This window comes from Scyliorhinus canicula, chromosome 7, assembly GCF_902713615.1.
Source record: "Scyliorhinus canicula chromosome 7, sScyCan1.1, whole genome shotgun sequence".
In the NCBI taxonomy this organism is placed as follows: domain Eukaryota; kingdom Metazoa; phylum Chordata; class Chondrichthyes; order Carcharhiniformes; family Scyliorhinidae; genus Scyliorhinus; species Scyliorhinus canicula.
The window spans coordinates 130,113,058-130,133,479 of NC_052152.1; the positions used below are offsets into that span (position 1 = coordinate 130,113,058).

General features: G+C 47.0%; 1 protein-coding gene across 4 annotated transcripts in view; it reads left to right on the top strand.

Annotated features, from left to right (window-relative positions):
• Nucleotides 1-20,422, top strand: part of spo11 (SPO11 initiator of meiotic double stranded breaks) — a 109,695-nt gene that overhangs the window by 80,770 nt on the left and 8,503 nt on the right. For 2 of the 4 annotated variants that reach the window (XM_038802924.1, XM_038802925.1), the window contains 3 exons: nt 2,774-2,811; nt 4,695-4,771; nt 18,293-18,404. In XM_038802924.1, the coding sequence (XP_038658852.1) occupies nt 2,774-2,811; nt 4,695-4,771; nt 18,293-18,404 (227 nt within the window). The remainder of the gene's footprint in view (nt 1-2,773; nt 2,812-4,694; nt 4,772-18,292; nt 18,405-20,422) is intronic. The other 2 variants (XM_038802927.1, XM_038802926.1) reach the window with 2 other exon arrangements.

Consider the following 20,422-nt stretch of genomic DNA (forward strand, 5'->3'; position numbering starts at 1 on the left):
CATTTGATCCTTGGAGCCTGCTCCGCCATTGGTTATGATCATGGCTGATCATCAAGTTAAGTCCCCTGACGAGATCCCCCATTGCCCCCATAAAATTTCCCTCAACCTTTCATATTAATGGTAAAAGATTAGTGAAGGATAGAGTGGGGCCCATAAGGGACAAGCAGGGTAAGCTGGTTACTGAAGCAGAGGGTATGGTAGAGGTACAAAATGAGTACTTTGCTTCTGTCTTTATCAAGATACAAGATGGTGACAATGGCCCATTTGAAAATGTGGGTGTTGAGCAACTGAGCAGTATAGTGATAGATAAAGAAAAGGTGCTATAAAGACTGGTAGCACCCCAGGTAGAGAAGTCACCAAGCCCGGATGGGATGGGATTGCTGACAAAGTTAAGGGAGCATGTTGCGGAGTCGTTGACAGAATTTTTCCAGGCCTCTCTGAACACAGTATTAGTCCCGGGGGACTCGAGGATTGCAAATGTGACGCTGTTTAAGAAATCTGTTGGACTTTAACCTGGTGTTGTAAGACTTCTTATTGTGCCCACCCCAGTCCAAAGCCGGTATCGCCACATCATGTTTAAGAAAGGGACAAAGGATAACCCAGGAAACTTACAGACCTGTCAACTTGACATCAACAGTGGAAAAACTGATGGAGGCCATAATATGGGATGAGATAAATATACAGTTAGAGAAAAAGAAGTTAATACTAGATAGTCAACATGGCTTTGCCAAGGACAGGTCATGTCTGACAAATTTAATTGAGTTCCTTGATGAGGTGACACACCTCAATACTAAGATAGTGTTATGGATGTTGTATATTTGGACTTTCAGAAAACATTTGATGCAGTGCCATCTGGCAGGTTGGTGAGCAAATTAAAAATGTTTGGGATTGATGGGTCCTTGGTCTCATGGATTAGAAGTTGGCTAAGAGATAGCAAACAGGGTAAGTATAGATGGGTATTTCTCTGACTGGAGAGTTGTTGAAAGTGGTGTTTTCTGTACTCAGCGTTGCGACTCTTGCTTTTTCAGATTTATATGAATGATTTTGAGGAGGTGCTGAAGGCAAAATCTTTAAATTTGCTGATAATACTAAGCTAGGGGAATAGTGAATTGTGAGGGTGACACTGAGCAAATTCAGATGGACGTTGGCCAAATGGGCAGACACATGGCAGATGAACTTCAATGCAGCAAAATGTGAGGTAATGCACTTTGGTAGAAGAAATACGGAGAGACAATATGGGCTGAATGGTACACTTTTTTGAGGGAAGTACAGGGGCAGAGGGACGTTGGGGTCAAATGTATAATTCTCTGAAGATGGCCAGGCAAGTTTAACAACTTGGGTTTATAATTAGAGGCAGAGAGTATAAAAACAAGGAAGTGATGCTACACCTCCACAAATCACTGGTCAGACCACATTTAAAATATTGGAATCCGGCAGGCGGGCCGTACCAGAGCTAAAGAGTGGCGGAATCCTCCACACCTTCAGGGGCTAGGCTGGCGCCGGCAGCTTTGGCGCCGCACCAGCCTGCGCCAGAGGGGTTGGTGCCGCACCAACCGCTGCCAAAGGGCATGCGTGAGCGCCAGCATGTGCTGGCGTGATCCCAGCACATGCGCTGGGGGGTTCTTATCTGCGCCGGCCATGGAAGACCGTTACAGCAGCCGGCGCGGAGGGAAAGAGTGCCGCCACGGCACAGGCCCGCCCGCGGATTGGTGGGCCCCGATCGCTAGCCAGGCCACTGTGGGGAGCCCCACCCCTCCCCCCGGGGGCCAGATTCCCCCGCACCCCCTGAGGACTCTGCAGAGCCAGGTCCAGCCGGTAAGGACCTTGTTTGATTTACGCCGGCGGGACTGGCCGAAAATGGGGGGCTCTCGGCCCAGCGCGGAGAGGAGGATCACCGCAGGGACACTGCCAATGGCCCCCAACCGGCGCGACGTGATTCCCGCCCCCCGCCGAAAAATTCACGTCATCTCCCCCCCCCCCCCCCCCCCCCGGCGATTCTCCGGCCTGGCGGGGGGTCGGAGAATCGCGCCCATTGTGTTTAGTTCTGCGCACTTTATTTAAGAAAAGGATGTTAAAGCCCTGGAGAGAGTGCAGAGGAGATTTCCTAGAATTATACCAGGAATGAGGAATTTTAGATGCAAGGAAAGATTGGAGAAATTGGGCTTGTTCTCCTTGGAGCAGAGAAGATTAAGAGGCAACGTTATTGAGGTGTCCAAAATTCTGAACAATTTTGACAGGGTAAAGAACAATATTCTGTTTCCACTAGTTGGTGAGTGAGTGACTAAGGGTTACAAGTTCAAGATGGTCAGCAAGAGAGCTAGGAGTGAGATGAGAAGAAACTGCTTTACTCAGAGAGTTGTTGGGTTTGGAATGCGCTGCCTGGGAGACTGGTGGAGGTGGATTTTATAGGAGGTTTCAAATTGGAGCTGGATACACATTTGAAAGTGATTAATTTAGAGTGTTACGGAGATAGGGCTGGAAAACCCGTAACAGCCTCCCCGAACAGGCGCCGGAATGTGGCGACTAGGGGCTTTTCACAGTAACTTCATTGAAGCCTACTCGTGACAATAAGCGATTTTCATTTAATTTTTTCAAATGGAATTAGCTAGGTAGCTCTTTTGGGAGACAGAGCAGACATGATGGGCCGAATGGCCTCCTTCTGTGCTATAAATAACAAACAAACAAAACTTGTGACTTTTGATCCATTCTTATGTTCTCTCTACCAGATGGTGCTTGACCTGCTGAAATAAATGTGTTTTGTTCCTGCTTTCAGGTATTGAAATCATGTGCATCTACAAGTATGGGTCAATGGTCAGTATGTTTATTTGAAATTTTCAAAATTGTAAATTTATATCTGAACTACAGAATGTCCAAATATGGAAAATATTGAGTGAAATCGTTATCAAAGTGGCTGCAAAATCAGCAAATATGCAATATCGGAAATGTAATTTGAACTTGTTCCCATGTGTAGGAGTACATTTACTTCATTTGTATCCAATTTGTTTAATTATGAAAAAATGACTGAAAGAAATGTCACTGAATTGGTTATTAAACAATTTAAAACCTGAACTGAAAGCAGTGTAAAAAATCCTAACATAATGATTCACAATTAAACCCACTTTCGAGCCTCGTGCTTCCAATTGTGGAGATCCCATGCCAGGCGGCCATTGATGACAGTGAAACCATTGTCGTAAAACATATGCTTCACTAATGTCCTTTAGGGAAGGAAATCTGCCATCCTTACCTGTCTGGCCTACATGTGACTCCAGACCACAGCAATGTGGTTGACTCCTAAAGCTGCCTCAAGGGCAATTAGGGATGGGTCCATGAACGAATACAAAATGAATTTATAAAAATGCGTGCACTCATACAACAATGGCGAACCTCTCTCTGACGGGACGGCCCATGGAGTCTGCAACGACACATGAAAAACACCTAACCTGCCTACCAAATCCCATTTGTCAGCACTTGGCCCATAGCCTTGAATGTTATGACGTGCCAACTGCTCATCCCGATATTTTTTGGAAGGTGTGAGGCAACCCGCCTCTACCACCCTCCCAGGCGCAGTGCATTTCAGACCATCATTTTTCCCCTGAACCTCCTGCACCCATGATCAGTTGCAGACTTCTTGGAGGATAGATGGGTGAAGCTTCTAGGGACTGATGCCTTGTTGGTGGAACAACTTTGCTGAGCCTGTGTGTTCAGGAACCACACCCCTGCCTCCTGACCCCCTCGCTGGTGTAGATTCAGGACCTTCCCTCAGGTTTTTCCAGTTGAGGTAATGCAGAAGTATCTTTACTTCCAAAGCTAACAAACCTTTCCTGACTTGAGGGCCCTCCTGCTGTTTTCATGACTGCACTGAGCTGACATGCTTTGCAAAGCTTCCAAACTCCACCTAACTCCTTCAACTTCTCAACCTTTCTGAATATGCCGTCTTATCACTTCCATTGTCAGCTGGTTGCGACCCACGCCATTTTCCATACGAGTGGCTGGCAGTAAAAATAATGTTGGGATTTGTGCAAGCAGGAACCACTTGCATTGGGAGTGGAACTCCATTTTCTCTGTATTGATGCACCACTTGAGGGAATACATACTATGTTTCAACAATGATCTTCGTGAAACCAGTTTTAACTTCTTCATTCTTCTATTGATAACTCTTAGTCTGTGTGTCCTTGTTACCTATTCTCAAACCAGAAACATCTTTGCAACATTTACCTTCTCAAATCCTGTCAGTTTTGAAAAGCACTTAAGATTTCTTAACTTTCTCTGTACCACAGAAAGTTTCCTGTTCTTCAACCATCTCTTCATAGCTATATCCTCTCATCATGGTATAATATTCTAACTCGCCCAACCAAGTTCCATTGAAAATCAGTATCACCTCATAAATCTTATTTTCAGAAGCTCTTAAAAAAAAAACTGAAGCCCACATGTGTTTTTATGATCCTTCTACCTCTTGTCTTCACTTTATAAATCTCTGTATTTACACTCATGAGAAATCTCTGCTCCTCTATTACATTCGCAATGTTTTAGAATATATTTCATTTTCTTATTCTTTTTCCAAACTGATTTGTATGCTGATTTTCTGCCCACTTGACTAACCTGCCATACTGCACTTTCCTCATGTAACCAAATTCACTCAAGACAAATGTTTGGTGAAGAAATATTTATACAGTTTTCTTCTCTTTACATATCAGTCAATGTCCTTTGATGCTCACAGTCTGACTGTTCCCATTATTGGTTGGTTGGGCCTACTTCCGTCTGATATTCAAAGGTCAGTAGTGAAGTTAAAATACCTTGTCTGCTTATTTTCGTACAGTAACCACTATTCATTGTAGGGCTATACAGTTTGTTGGGGTTTTCTGAGTCTTTAAAAAAATGATGTATTTTTTCCGAAACATCAAGAGAAACTTAGAAGAATTACCCTTCTATAAGAACACTGCTTTGGCTGAATCCAATGGCCCAAGTTGGCGTAATTGTTACTAAAATGTCTTGTTCACTTGAGTAGTAACAAAATCACTCAGTGATTAGTCATTTTATTCTTTAATATCAGCATAAAAAGCAATCAGTGGAGTGCTTGTACAGTAAGATGTTAATAACAAATGGTGCAACAAATGATGTTAATGATGATGTAAACATGACATCAGGGTCAGATGGCCAAGACACTTCAAGGGAGTAAGAAATAGAATAGTCTGCATCCAGAATATAGCATACTTACTATGTGATCTTGTGCAAATAGTTGCAAATTAATAGTATCAAGAAAAATTTATTACTGACTGTTTAAAAGTAACTCATAGAGTAAGAGACACCTCAGCAAGCTAGAAGACAACACAATTAAAGGACAACAAGCCAGACCATAGTAGCAATGCTGGAGGCAACATTTTAAGAAAACTGAGGCCACAGATTGATAATGCATGGGTTTAAACCTAGGAAGAACTTGACAGAAAACAAAAATAAGAGACATCTTTGTAGTGGGCAGTGAGTGAACCACTCACAATGTCTACAGCCATTGAACACCCATTACCCCTTCCACAGTCCTTTCAATATGTTGAGTTCTGCTGCGGAACATCCTCTGTGTACAGTTGCAGGCATAGTTGGTGATGCTGTGGTGAGACATGGGAGTTGAGGAGACCCCAGCGTCATACGAGGAGGTATTGAGGGCTTTTGATAATTATTTCAGCACTAAAAAGAATCTAATCACCGAACGGTCAAGATTCAACTAAAGGAGGCAGAGAAAGGCGTGAATTGATTAATTCATTGATTAACATCCTATACAAACTAGTCAGTGACTACGGTGCCTTAAACTAAGGTTAATCCGCGACCAATTTGTAGTCGGCAGATTCGATAAGGTGGTGTTGTATCCCTTGCAAACCAAGAAGGATTTAACCCTATAACGAGAACGCTGAACTAACGAGAATGCTGAACTAAAAACCCAGTCATGAGCAGTCACACGCATTACTAAGACACTGACAAGAAATCATTCAATAGAAATAGTAAAACAAAATTAAGAGAGCATTTTGGCATCATGGAGTGTATGTACTGTACCACATCTAAGATAATGCCACAACCTCAGACGAAAGTGTTGGCTACAGAGTAACTACCTGAAGAAGGACTGACATTAACCATCTTTCCTGTTACTACTGAGACTGTTGTAGTAACAACCCCCAGTGCAGATGTTGAACTTCCAAGCAAGTTTGAAAACCAGAGTACTATGCAGGAACTTCCTATAGATTGAGTTTAATCCATTGTTGATGAAGGCGCAATCTTACTTTTCTCCTGCTGACTCCGCAATCCCATTGTCTGCAGTGGAGCAGTCTCATGCTGAAGAAATTGTGGAATTGATACCACTACATGCAGAAAATGAGATCCATACCCCTAGTAGGGAAGTCCTCCTTTCTTGGTATCCAGAAGTGTCTTCAGGATGTTCTTCTTTTTGTCTCCAGAGTCATTCAGGACTCTGCATCACAGACAAAGATAAGAGCAAGAAGCTCTTCGTCTTCCCTTTCAAGACGTTTGAGTCATGGAGGGTTCTCTCTTGAGTCAGTTTGGCCTCATTATTACAAATACTTGGCGGAGTTCCAAGACACTCTGATGTATCAGCTCAGCGGGGAACTGTTTAGACAACCTGACGGGGTGGGGGGTACTGTTTCTTTGATTGATTTACATCTTTATGAAGTTGTAATAAGTTATTCTTTCTTTGATCTGTTTTATTCAATGTCTGTAAGATTATATTTGAACAATTAAGAGGTTTGACGTAGGGTTAAGTTATTGATACTATGAAAATCAGTGTCTGAGTGACACCTTTTTACGGTTGTAAGAGCAGCATTAATTTTCTTAACATTCCAAAATTGATTTTTGAAATAATTAGTCAAACACTATTTTCCTTTCATAAAACCACATTGACTCTGCTTGCAATTAGATTTTCTAAATGCCCTGCCAACAAACACTTTCAGAATAGATTCCAGCATTGTCTCTTTGACAGATGTTTTGCTAACTGACGTAGTTTCTAGCTTCCTTTCTCCCTCCTATCTTGAATAGAGGAGTTGCATTTGCGCTTTTCCAATCTGATGGGTCTTTTCCAGAATCTGTGGAACTTTGCAAACAATGCCTACTATCTTAGCAGCTACTTATTTTAGGACTCTAGGATTTGGGGACTTTTTCTAATAGTTTTCTCAATATTCTTTTCCTGATGATTGTTCATCTCTTCCTTTCACCTCTTGATGCATACTTATTTCTGGGATGTTATTTGCAATCTCTATAGTGAAGACAAATGCAAAATACCTGATCACTTCATCTGCCATTTCCCTATTTTCCATTATTAATTCCAAGGCTCGATTTTGCACATTCTCCCCATGACTGCTTGGGTTTCACCCCCACAACCCAAAGATGTTCAGATTAGGTAGATTGGCCATGCTAAATTGCCCCATAATTAGAAAAAAAAATAATTGGGTACTCTAAATTTATTTATTTTTAAAAATTAACTCCCAAGATTCACTCTGTGGAGGAACATCCTTCTCTTTACCTATTCTGTTCCTTTTTAAATGTATGTAGAAACTTTTACTGTGTGTTTTTATATTTCTAGCTAGCATTCTCTCGTCTTTATTTTGTTTTAGCCATCCTTTGCTGTTTTTTATTCTGCCACTAATCTTTGTAGAATTGTAAATTCTTTAGTTACGTCCTTCCCAGAGAGTCTTACATTCCGATGAGAAAGAATCATTGCTGAGGGGTACAAAATGTCTCCTTAAATGTCTGTCACTAATCTAATTTCCTAATTCACTTTAGCCAGCTCTGACTTCATACCCTCTTAGAAGCCCTTATTTAAGTTTTAAACACTAGTGTTAGACCAATCCTTCTCTCCCTCAAACTGAATGCAAAATTCAGTCAAGTTATCATTGCAGCTGCCTCGGGCATCTATGCTATGAGGTCATTAATTAATCCTGTCTCATTTCACTTTACCAGATCTAGCATAGCCTGTACGCTGGTTGGCTCTAGCATGAGCTGCTCTATGATCATGTGCTGTTTTCAAGAAAAAAAGCAGAATTTTTCAAAAGATGTGAAACTTGTGAATTTCGATGTTCAGAGTCTCGGGTGTAATTATACAAGGAACTCAAAATTAACTTGCAATTGACATGCAAGCACTTAGGAAGGCAAATGGCATGTAATAATCATAATCTTTATTATTGTCACAAGTAGGCTTATATTAACACCACAATGAAGTTACTGTGAAAATCCCCTAATCGCCACATTCTGGCGCCTGTCGGGTACGCAGAGGGAGAATTCAGAATGTCCAAATTACCCAACAGCACACCTTTCATGCAGCTCCTTCTCGTCTGAGCAGATCGTGTGTATACGGAGGGCTAGTCCAGAGGGGATGGCTTCTTTAATGTGTTTAGGGTGGAAGCTGGAGAAGTGGAGCATCATGAGGTTATCCGTGGGCTTACAATAATGTGAAGTGCTGAGGTGACCATCCTTGATGGAGATGTGTGTGTCCAAGAATGCAACCGATTGTGGAGAGTACTCCATGGTGAATCTGATGGTGGGATGGAATTTATGGATGTTATTGTGTCGTTGTTTCAGTGATTCTTCGATGTGGGTCCAAAGGAAAAACATTTCAGCGATGTATCGGGTGTATAGCGCGGTTGAAGGTCCTGTGCGGTGAAGAGGTCTTGTTCGAACTTGTGCATGAAGATGTTGGCGTATTGAGGTGTGAATGTGGTCCCCACGGCTGTTCCGTCTGTCCGAATGATGAACTTGTTGTTGAAGGTGAAAACTTTGTGATCCAGGATGAAGTGGATGAGTTGTAGAATCAAGCACCTACCTGCTTTAATCTCATTTTCCAGCATTTAGTCCGTGGCATTGTGTGCTATGGCATTTCAAGTGCTCATCTAAATGCTGCTTAAATGTTGTGAAGGTTCAGCCTCTACCACCCTTTCAGGCATTTGTTCCAGATCCCCATTACCCTCTTGGTGAATACGTTTTACCTCATATCCTCTCTAAACCTCCAGCCCCTGACCTTAAACCTATGCCTCCAGTTAGTGACCCCTCCGCTAAAGAGACAAGTTCCTTCCTGTCCACCCTATCTATGACCCTCGTTATCTTATATACCTCAATCAGGTTCCCCTCAGGCTCCTCTGCTCCAAGGAAAACAACCCCAGCCTATCCAGTCTCTCTTAGCAGCTGAAACGTTCTAGCCCAGGCCACATACCTGGTGAATTTCCAATGCACCTTCTCTAGTGCAATTGTTTCCTTCCTAAAGCATGGTGACCAGAACTGCACACAATCGTCCAGCTGTGGCCTAACCAGCGTTTCCTACAGTATGACTGGGGAGCTCAATCCCATGTTTCGCAGTTCAATCTCGTGGGAATGCTTAGACACACCGTGCAGACTGGATGACCATATTTGCAGGACATGCCACTGGCTTGACCAGCTTGACAGCCGAGTTTTGGAGCTTTAGTGTCTGCTAGAGGCACATCGGCACGTTTTTAGATATGGTCACCCTGTAGTTGAAGGGACTGCAGTCAGAGAGGGAATGGATGACCACCAGTCAAAAGAAGAGGACACAGACAAGTTGTCAGGAAAGCCCCACAGTGCAGCTCACTCAAGAACCGTTTTTTTCTGTGTTAGAAAACAGTGAGAGTGACGGTTCCTCTGGGAATGCAGCCAGAGCTAAATTCACAGCACTGTGGGTAGCTCAGCTGCACAAGAGGGAGGAGTAAAAGTGGAAGAGCAATAGTGGTAGGACCATCGATAGTGAGGGGTGCAGGCAGGCGTTTCTGCGGTCGCAGATGTGACTCTAGGATGGTGTGTTGCCTCCCTCTTGACAGGATCAAGGATGTCACTTAGTGGCTGCAGGGCATTCTGAAGTAGAGGGTGAACAGTCAGTAGTTGTGGTTTACATTGGTACCAACGACATAGGTAGAAAGAGAGATGAGGTCCGCCAGTAAGAATTTAGGGAGCTAAGTAGCAGATTACTTAGTAGCTCAGTAGCTAAGAAAAGCAGGACCTCGAAGGTTGTACGTAATCTCTGGATTGCACCCGGTGCCATGTGCTACTGAGTATAGGAATAGGAGGATAGATCAATGCATGGCTAAAGAGATGGTACCGTTTTTTGGGGGGGGGGGGGTAAACTAATATGACTGGAGGGTGGGTTACGGAGTGAAGGTACAATAGCGGGTGATGCACAGCCTAATATAGAGAAAAAGCCAAGGTAGTCTGGAAGACAGATCAAAGATAGACATGTTAAGGCAAAGGAATAAGGCACAGCTGGGTGGGATTTATTTTAATGCAAGGCGTCTTATGGGTAAAAGATGAGGGTATTGATTAACGCATGGGATATAATATTATTGCTATCACACAGAAATAGTTCAGGGAAAGGCAGGACTGGCAGCTCAATCTTGGGTATAGAATCTTCAAAGGGATGGAGGTCACAATATTGATAAAGGAGTCAATTACTGCAGCGAGGAGGAATGATATCTTAGAAGGCTCCTCAATTGAGGCCATATGAGTAGAACATAAAAATAAAAAAGGGGGCAATCGCATTGCTCGAAGTGTACTACTGGCCCCTTACCAGTCAAGGAGAGAAAGAAGAGCAGATATATTTGAAAAACACAGAAGTGTAAAAACAATAGGGTATTAATAGTAGGGGATTTAACTTCCCCAATATTATTTGGGATAGGCAGAGGGTAAAAGGCATAATTGGGCAGAATTCTTAAAGTGCACCCAGGAGAGCTTTTTGAGCCAGCATGTAGGAGGTCTTATAAAAGAGGGTCTGTACTGAACCTAATTTTAGGGAATGAAGCCAGGCAGGCAGTAGAATTGTCAATGGGGGAGCATTTCGGTGAAAGTGACCATTACGCGGTAAGATTTAAGGTAGTTATGGAAAAGGACAATGATGGACCAGAAATAATGAGCTGGATTGTCCGCCCTGCCACGCCACTTTTCAGCCTCCACTCCATGGGATTCTCCGTTAGGCCAACCGGTCAATGGGTTTCCCATTGTGAGGCAGCCCCACGCCGTCAGGCGCTGGCAAAACTGAGTATTGGGCGGAGAATCCCGCCCAATGGTTCTGAATTTGGAGAAGGCCGATTTTAATAGGATAAGACAGGACCTGGCCAAAGTGGACTGAGAGCAGCTACTTTAAGAAAATCCACATCAAAGTAGGGGAGGGTTGGCACGTGGTTAGCACTGCTGCCTCAGATCGCAAGGGTTCAATTCCGGCCTTGGGTCATTGTATGGAGTTTGCACTTTCTTCTCATGTTTATGGGTTTCCTCCGGGTGCTCCGGTTTCCTCCCACAGTCAAAAGATGTGCAGGTTAGGTGGATTGGCCATTCTATATTGCCCCTTGGTGGCCATGTTAGGTGGGGTTATTGAGATGGGGCAGGGGAGTGGGCGTAGGTTGGGTGCTCTTTTGGAGGGTTGATGCAGACTCGAGGAGCCTCCTTCTGCACTTTAGGTATTCTATGATTCTATTCTATTAGTCATTCAAAAAGGAAATGGAGAGTGTACAACATGTTCCCGTAAAGGTAAAGGGTGCGACCAAAGAATCCAGAGGACCCTGGATGTCAGGAGATATGCAGGATTGGATAAGGAAAAAAAGGGAGGCTTATGGCAGATGCAGGGGGCTCAAAGCAGTGGATGCATGACTAAACGCATTCAAATGGTCATTAGATAGGCATATGGACGATAAGGGAATAGTGTAGAGGGACTTTAGAGGGGTTTCACAGGACGGCGCAACATCGAGGGCCGAAGGGCCTGTACTGCGCTGTAATGTTCTATCTATCTATGTAGGAGTATAGAAAGTGCAGGGCGTTGGGGAGTCATCAGTGTGTGGAGCTGAAAGATGTAGGTGAGGTATTAAATGAGTATTTTGCATCTGTGTTAACTATGGAGAAGGATGATGTACGTATAGAAAGTAGTAATGGGGACTGTGGGAGGAGGTGTTAGTGGTGTTAGCAGGCTTAAAAGTGGATAAATCCCTAGGCCCAGATAAGATGCATGCTAGGCTGCCATGTGAGGCAAAGGAGGATATTGCAGAGGCTCTGACACCAATTTTCAAATCCTCTCTGGCCCCGGAAAAGGTAACTGGAGATGTGAGGAAGGGAATTGGAGGTGGGGCCACAACTAAGGGAGCTGGCAAGGCTAATCCCACCTGTGCAGTGGGAGGACAAGGGATGGGGCAAAGTCTTCTGCCCGGGAGGGGCCTAGCAACAGAGTTCTGGTCAGCCCCACTCCCACTCACGCCTTGGGTGTCATTTTGGGAGGACAACGGCCAGACAGAGTCTTCAGCCCTGAAGGGGCCCAGCGATCCCACAACCCACGAAAGGTCCCACTCCTATCCTGGGTGTTGAGTGGGGGGGTGGGGGGGGGGGGGGTGGGGGGGGGGGGGGGGGGGGTGGGGGGGGGGGGGGGGTGGGGGGGGGGGGGGGTGGGGGGGTGGGGGGGGGGGGGGGGGGCTACAGCCCAGGAGAGGCCCAGCAAGGCTAAAGTTCACTCAGTTCCTCTCCCACCTTGGGTGCTGTTTGGGAGGACAGAGGTGGGGCAAAGTCTTCTGTACAGGAGGTCCCGCGATCCCACAGCCTGCGAAGGTGCCGCTCCCACTAATGCGACCATCAATTCACACGAGACGGAGAGTTGAAGTGAACTGTGGCTTTAATCAGCTGGAACTGTGGCTGCCTGCGACTGCCCTGCACTGAGGGCCGCCTGCAGGGCTTCAGCTCTATATACCTCCCCTCCAGGGGGCGGAGCCCACAAGGGCACCAACATAGTACAAAGAAATACAGTGGTGAATGGCTGCCATAATACATTCACCACACCCGCCTTGGGTTCTGGGTGGCGGCAAGGGCGACCTCTGACGCGTCGCTCTCCACCTGGAAGGGGATGGACTTGTCCACCGCGCGCATCACGGCTTTGGCAATATCTGCCTTGATGCGGCTGATGGCCTGGCGGGCCTCAGCCGCCAGTAGGAAGATGATAGCTTTGATCAGTGGGCGGGCTTTGTCTGCATAGTTGGGGACCCACTGGGCATAATAGGAAAAGAACCCAAGGCTTCTCTTCAGGACCTTGGGGCAGTGTGGGAGGGGGAGTTGCAGGAGAGGGCGCATACGGTCGGGGTCAGGCCCTAGGACTCCGTTTTCCACGACATAGACGAGGATGGCTAGTCTGGTTGTGAGGAAAGCGCATTTCTCCTTGTTATAAATGAGATTGAGTGCTTGGGCGGGTTGGAGAAACTTCTGACGGTTGGCCTCGTGGTCCTGCTGGTCGTGGCCGCAGATGGTGACGTTGTCCAAGTACAGAAATGTGGCTCGCAGATGGTGACGTTGTCCAAGTCGGAAATGTGGCCCGCAGCTCGTACTGTACCACCTGCTCCTGGTGGCGATGGGCTTACAGTCGGCGGTGAGATTCGCGAAGAGCGGGGGGAGGATCGACATTCAGGGTCTCAAGGCTACAACCGCCGACCTTTAGGGTCAGGCTCCTCAGGTTGCACTGGAAGTCCAGTGCCAACACAAGAGAAGCGCAGAGATCGGGGAATACATATAGTTTAAAGTTTACGTATTTGACACCCTGTATCACGAGGTTCGCGACAGTGTACCCCCGGATCTGCATTGAGTGCGATCCGGAAGCGAGGGAGATTGTTTGAAACGCGGGGGAGATTTGGAGAGAACCGTGCCTTACCGTGTCTGGGTGTAAGAAGCTCTCTGTGCTCCCGGAGTCAAAGAGGCACGGCATTTTGTGCCCATGGAGTTCCAGAGGTGCTTTGGGCGTGACGAGGGTGACCTCGTCGAGTTGCGGGTAGCCGGCGTGCTCCGAGGTGGTGGGGTAGTCCCAGGATGGCTGGCCCTTTCGGTCGCACGTGTCGGGCGCCGTTGAAGATGGCGGCCAAGATGGCTGCCCCCTTCGGTCGCACATGCAGGGCGGCGGCGTTGAAGATGGTGGCCCCCGTCGGTCGCACGTGTCGGGCGGCGATGAAGATGGCAGCCCCCATGAGTCGCACATGGCTGGCCGCGTGGGAGACGGCGGCCAAGATGGAGGCCCCATGAGTCGCACGTGTTGTGTAGAGTCGAAGATGGCTGCCCCCCACGGGCAACACAAGGCGGGTGATGCGTCCGAAGGGGCGGAGTCGGCAGGCACGCAGCCACGTTGCGGGCTCTGCGGGCCTGAGAGTCGGGCATGTGATTTGGAGGACTTGGACCCAGCCAGGCAAACTTTGGCAAAATGTCCTTTCTTGCCGCAGTCGCTACAGTTCGCGTTCCGAGCGGGCAACGCTGCCTGGGGTGCTGGTGCTGGCCGCAGAAATAGCAGGGTAGCCCCCCGGGTTGGGCGGGCAGCCGCGGGCACAGGCCTGGGGTACTCTCTGGTCGGGTGTCCACGAGGGGGTCGTGGTCAGAGGGGAAAGCGTTGAGGCTCTGAAATGCTGCTTCTACCGTCTCTTCTAGGTCGAGGGCGCCCTTCTCGAGCAGGCACTGGCTGACATAGTTGGACCGGACTCCAGCCACATAGGCGTCCCGAATGGCGAGTTCCATGTGTTGTGTGGCTGTGACGGCCTTGTAGTTGCAGCTTCGCGCGAGTACTTTCAGGTCGCGTAGGTATTCCTACGTTGGCGGCGAGTGGTGAGGAGATGCTGCGCGAACACTTTGTTCACTGACCTCCCGTATTGCTGCTTCAGGATCGCGACTGCGTCTGCGTATGTGGTCGCTTCCTCGATTTGCACGGAGATTCGATGGCTCAGCTTCTGTTTGTCGGTAACGGAGAGCGAGGAGGAGGCGGCGAGGTAGGCCTAGAAACATCGGACCCAGTGCGAAAAAATCCCTTTGGCTTCAGTGGCCTGTGGGTAGAGTTCCAGTCGGTCAAGTTTAAGGGCTGCTTCCATCACGATGTTGTAGCTGATTAAATTGATGCGACCATCAATTCACACGAGACGGAGAGTTGAAGTGAACTGTGGCTTTAATCAGCTAGAACTGTGGCTGCCTGCGACTGCTCTGCACTGAGGGCTGCCTGCAGGGCAGCAGCTCTATATACCTCCCCTCCGGGGGGCGGAGCCCACAGGGGCACCACCATGATACAATGCGTTGTAATACATACAATGGTCCATAGATGGAGCCCACAAGGGCAACAACATAGTACAACGCAATACAGTGGTGATTGGCTGCCATAATACATTCACTACACCCATCTTGGGTTCTGGGTGGGAGGGCAGAGGAGACGCAGAGTCTTCAGCCCTGGAGGGCTTAGAAATCACACGCAGCTCAGTTCCACTCCCACCTAGGTCTCGGCATCACCTCTACCTCTCCCTTCCCACCTTTTTCGTCAGGCCTGATAGTCAAGCAGGTAGGCAGCAAACCGAACCACGGGTGAGCTAGCAGCAAACAGGTTTTCAAACAGCTTTGCAGCCAAAATGTAGGAGCACACAGAGACACACAGCCTGCAGCCCCTTAGGAACTGCGAAGTGCTCACTTTACTAACATTGCCAATTCCCTATTCGCAATAGCCTTCAGCTGTGCGGCCAGAGGCCACCACGGTCAATGGGAGGAGATGTTCGGTTGGATTGACAGGCAGAAGCTGAAGTTTCCCCTGGTTTGGTATACGCGATCCAGTGGTAACAAGATTTAACTCCAATTCGATCTATAGGTTTGAGGATGATATGACTATGGTGGGTCGTATCTCAAACAAGGACGAATCGGACTACAGAAGGGGGTTGCATTGTGTACCCAAAACAACTTGTCTCTAAATGTTGGAAAGACCATGGAACTGATCATCGACTTCACGAAGCATAGCTTGACACCGCCCCCCACCCCCCACATCAATGGTTGGTCACCATCACCAACAGTCTGTCCTGGTCCACTCACGTTGATGCAACAATCAAAAAAGCCCAACAATGTCTCTACTCCCCTCGGAAGCTAAAGAAATTTGGCATGTCTGCATCGACTCTCACAAACTTTTACAGATGTGCCATAGAGAGCATCCTATCCGACTACATCACAGCTTGGTATGGCAACTGCTCTGCCTAAGATCGCAAGAAACTGCAGAGTGCAGTGGACTCAGCCCAACGCATCACACAAGCTTGCCACCTCCCATTGATTCTGTCGACACCTCCCGCTGCCTCAGAAAGGAAACAGCATTGTCAGAGACCCCTCACACCCAGGCTTTGCCCTCTTCCAGACCCTTTCATCAGGCAGACGATACAGAGGTCTGAAGACCCGCACATCCAGCTTCTTCCCCACAACTACTAGACTCCTCAACGACTCCCCCTCAGACTGATCTGTTCCCTGTAAGAACACTATTCACGACGCCCTATGCTCATATATTGTTCTATTTGGCCCTTGTTCTGCACTGTAACCAATCACTATTTGTTGATGCACCATTTGTCAATGTACTCTGGTGATTATTCTTTTGTCTACTAGATATGTGCTGTGTACATTCCCTTGTCCGCAGAAACATACTTTTCACTGTACTTTGGTACATGTGACAAGAAATAGCAATCAGTCAATCAATGTTGGACCCTCAGGCGCTGAGCCACCTAGCCCAGGGGCAACCCCACTCCACCGATGGCGGCTGACCCCCCACCCAAGCACTGGGGCAGTAGCCTCGGGCTGATTGCCCGGATGGCTACTCGCCTCCTCCAATCCCCAAAGCAGCCAGTTCGCTAGCTTCACGTTTTTAAGTAGGTGTGCTGAAGGGTGCCTCCGTGACCACACGCTGGGGAGCCGGTTAGATCACGGGAGGTCATTAGTAGGGGTCCCTTCCCATTAACGATACGGAGATTGACCTTAATGAGTCATTATTGGTTTCCCGCCATGGCAGGATCCGGATCTTGCCAACGGGAGCCGGCCGATTATATCTGAAACAGATTGGCGCCCGGCGCGAATACCAATTTTGGACTCTTCCGTGATGTAACCGGCTCGCTCGGATTCGTACCCGGCTCAATGTAGCCGTTAGATCATGTCCTAGCTCTTTGAAAAGGAGGAGTGAAGACTCCAATACCTCATAAGGGAGAGTTTTGACAAGATTGTGTGACTTAGTCAATACTGACGTCTGGATAGGTCGCTAAGTAATCTGCGAGTTCAATCTTGGTCATATTTGGTATTTAATGCGAAGCATGGATGTTACACCACAGTTTGCCTTTAAATTCACAATCACCTCAGAAAGAATACAAGATAGATATTGTAATGTGATTTATTTTTCTGACCTTGTACGGTAAATTTTATTTTGTTTATTCCAAAAACTGGAATCATGTAGCTTTATTCTAAACTACCTTGGATCTCATGTTTTCACCGCTTTAAACAGAAAGTTACTGGTCCCTAACCAGATCATACCAAACACCTTGGGGTTGCGTTCCAGGATCATAACATTTCCCACACGATTCTTCCTGTCTGGAACAAGAATTGATACAAGACACAAGTGAATGGTTATCGCTTATTGTAACAAAACGCACATTGCATCCAATATTAGTTCTCAGTATAATCAAACTTAATGTAGTGACTTTGAGGATGGGATTCTCCGACACCCCACCGGTTGAGAATCCCCAGGGGGCGGCGTGAATCCCGCTCCGACGCTGGCTGCTGCATTTTCCGGCGCCGGTTTTCGGGCGAGGGCAGGGATCGCGCCGGTCGGGGGCGGTTGGCAGCGACACCCCCGGCAATTCTCCGGGACCCGAGCAGCCGTCGGTTTCTGGCCAGTCCCACCGGCTTGATTGAGTTGGCTGGAGTGGTCCTCGGTGGGGGGGCTGATTGAATTGGCTGGATTGGTCCTCGGTGTGGGGGGGGGGAGTGGGTCCCACAGTGGCCTGGTCCGCGATTGGGACCCACCGATCTGCAGGCGGGCCTACTGATCTGCAGGCGGGCCTACTGATCTGCAGGCGGGCCTACTGATCTGCGGGCGGGCCTACTGATCTGCGGGCGGGCCTGTGCCATTGGGGCACTCCTTCCTTCTGCGCCGGCCCCTGTTGGGCTCCGTCATGGCCAGCGCGGAGAACACACCCCTCTGCGCATGCACTAGAATACGCCGGCCGGTCTGCGCATGTGCTGAACCAAGCCGGCGGTTCTGCGCATGCGCTAACACGCGCAGTCCCTCCGCCGCCGGCCTAGCCCCCGGAAGTTCAGAGAATTCCGCAACTTCCAGACGGCCTGACGCCGGAGCTGTTCGTGCCGTTTTGTACTCCGGCGTCGGGCCATCACGCAAATTCAGGACAATCCTGCTATCAATGTTCCAGACTACTCTTTCATATTAAATTGCTATCTATTCAGATTAGAAATTAGTGTCAAGCTGATGATGTATTTTCTTTGCACTTGTTATCTTCAGGTTAAATGTACCTAAAGAGGTTTTGATTCCTCTCACTAACAATGACATAAGGAAGCTGACCAAACTACAGAAGAGACCCTACGTTAACTGCCAGCCTCTCTGGAAGAAAGAAGTAGGATAAAAACTGATTAATTTGCACAATATCCAGTAATAAATCAGTGACCATTGTAAAATCAGTACACAAATGACTAATCCTGTGGAAGGCATACGAAGAACTGCATGGAACACAAGCATTCTGTGGAATGAGACAAATGCAATGAAAATAATACATTTGTGCAATTATACAGTATCACAAATATTAATTAAACATACATGCAACCTGGATAGAGAAACTATAAAGAGCAACTTCATCCTATGGTGCCAAAAGACACATGCCAATGGATAAGCTTTGCACCGTGATTTTGTATGAAATAGTAGACATGTCTGTTTTTCAACTCTGAATTACTTACTGTGGCCAGGAGGAAGAAAAAGCAAAGCTCGTATTAGTTTGCCTTTCAAGCAAAAACCTGGTAGACACATGCCAGAAGCACAAAAGAAAATACACAAGCTGTTAATTCATTGGGTGTCATTACCACATTGAGAATTCTTTGGGTGAACAGATTGATTGTTTGGAAAAGTTCAAAGAAGTTGTTTTTTTGATTTATAAAATATCTTTAGTTTGAACAAAAACTTGCCGACACAGTGATGCTCAGTGATGACCAATTATGTAACATTATCACTACAACATTTATTGTACAAGTTAACCTCTTTACAAAATTGGTGCAGCCTATAAATGATAACTGTGAACTGTGTATCTTAAAATGAGACAAATATTCCTACTGAATATATTTTGAATTGAAGTCATAAAGTGAACAAATATCCAAGAACAAATTCATAATGCATCACTGATAAACAACAGAATTATTACCCTATACCAGATATGATAGATATCCCCATTTAGTTAGAACCACAGAATTCATACAGTGCAGAAGGAAGCCATTCGGCCCATCGAGTCTGCACCGACCCTCTGAAAGAGTACCCTAACTAGGACCATACCCCCGTAACCCTATAAATGAAATGAAAATCGCTTATTGTCACGAGTAGGCTTCAATGAAGTTACTGTGAAAAGCCCCTAGTCGTCACATTCCGGCGCCTGTCCGGGGAGGCTGGTAGGGGAATTGAACCGTGCTGCTGGCCTGCTTGGTCTGCTTTAAAAGCCAGCGATTTAGCCGAGTGAGCTAAACCAGCCCCCTAACCTACACATCGTAGGACATTAAGGGGAAATTTAGCATAGCCAATCCACCTAACCTGCATTTCTTTAGACTGGGAAGAAACCGGAGCACCCGGAGAAAACACATGCAGACATGGGGAGAAAATGCAAACTCCACAGGCAGTCACCCAAGACCGGAATTGAACCCAGGTCCCTGGCACTGTGAGGCAGCAGTGCTAACACTATGCCGCATCAGCAGACCTAGCAGAGGTGGTGGCACAGTGGTATATAGTTGGAAGGGAGTTGTTCTGAGAGTTCTCATCATTGACTCCGGACCCAATGAGGTCTCATGGCACCAGGTCAAATGTGGGCAAGGAAGTCTGCTGATTACCATGTGCCACCCGCCCCTGCTGATGAATCGGTACTCCTCCATGCTGTTCATGTTAAACATGTGTTAATTGAATGTCAAGCTGCCAATCAGATTCACGATAGTGCACAACAACAACAACTTGCATTGACATAGCATTTCACAGGAGTGTTATCAAAACATAATTTTACACTGAGCCGCAATAGGAGACATTAGGCCAGATGCCAAAGCTGGTTGAAGAGTTAGGTTTTAAGGAGTATAGGTCAATATAGGTCGGTGAGAACAGATGTGATCTGGCACAAATTACAACATGGACAGCAGAGTTTTGTAATACTTCGAGTTTACAGAGGATAGAACATTGGAAGCTGGCGAGGAGCATAAATTAGGGTTTCAGCAGCAGATGAGCTGAGATGGGGCAGAGTCAAATGATGTTACAGAGATGAAAATAGGCCCCATTAAGGAGGTGCCAATATGTGGTTGGCTACTCATCCCGGGGTCACAAGGTTGTAAAAAATCTGGCTCGTTCTTGAATAGTGGCGGGGAGAGGGGTGGAGTTGGTAGAGAGGGGGCAGAG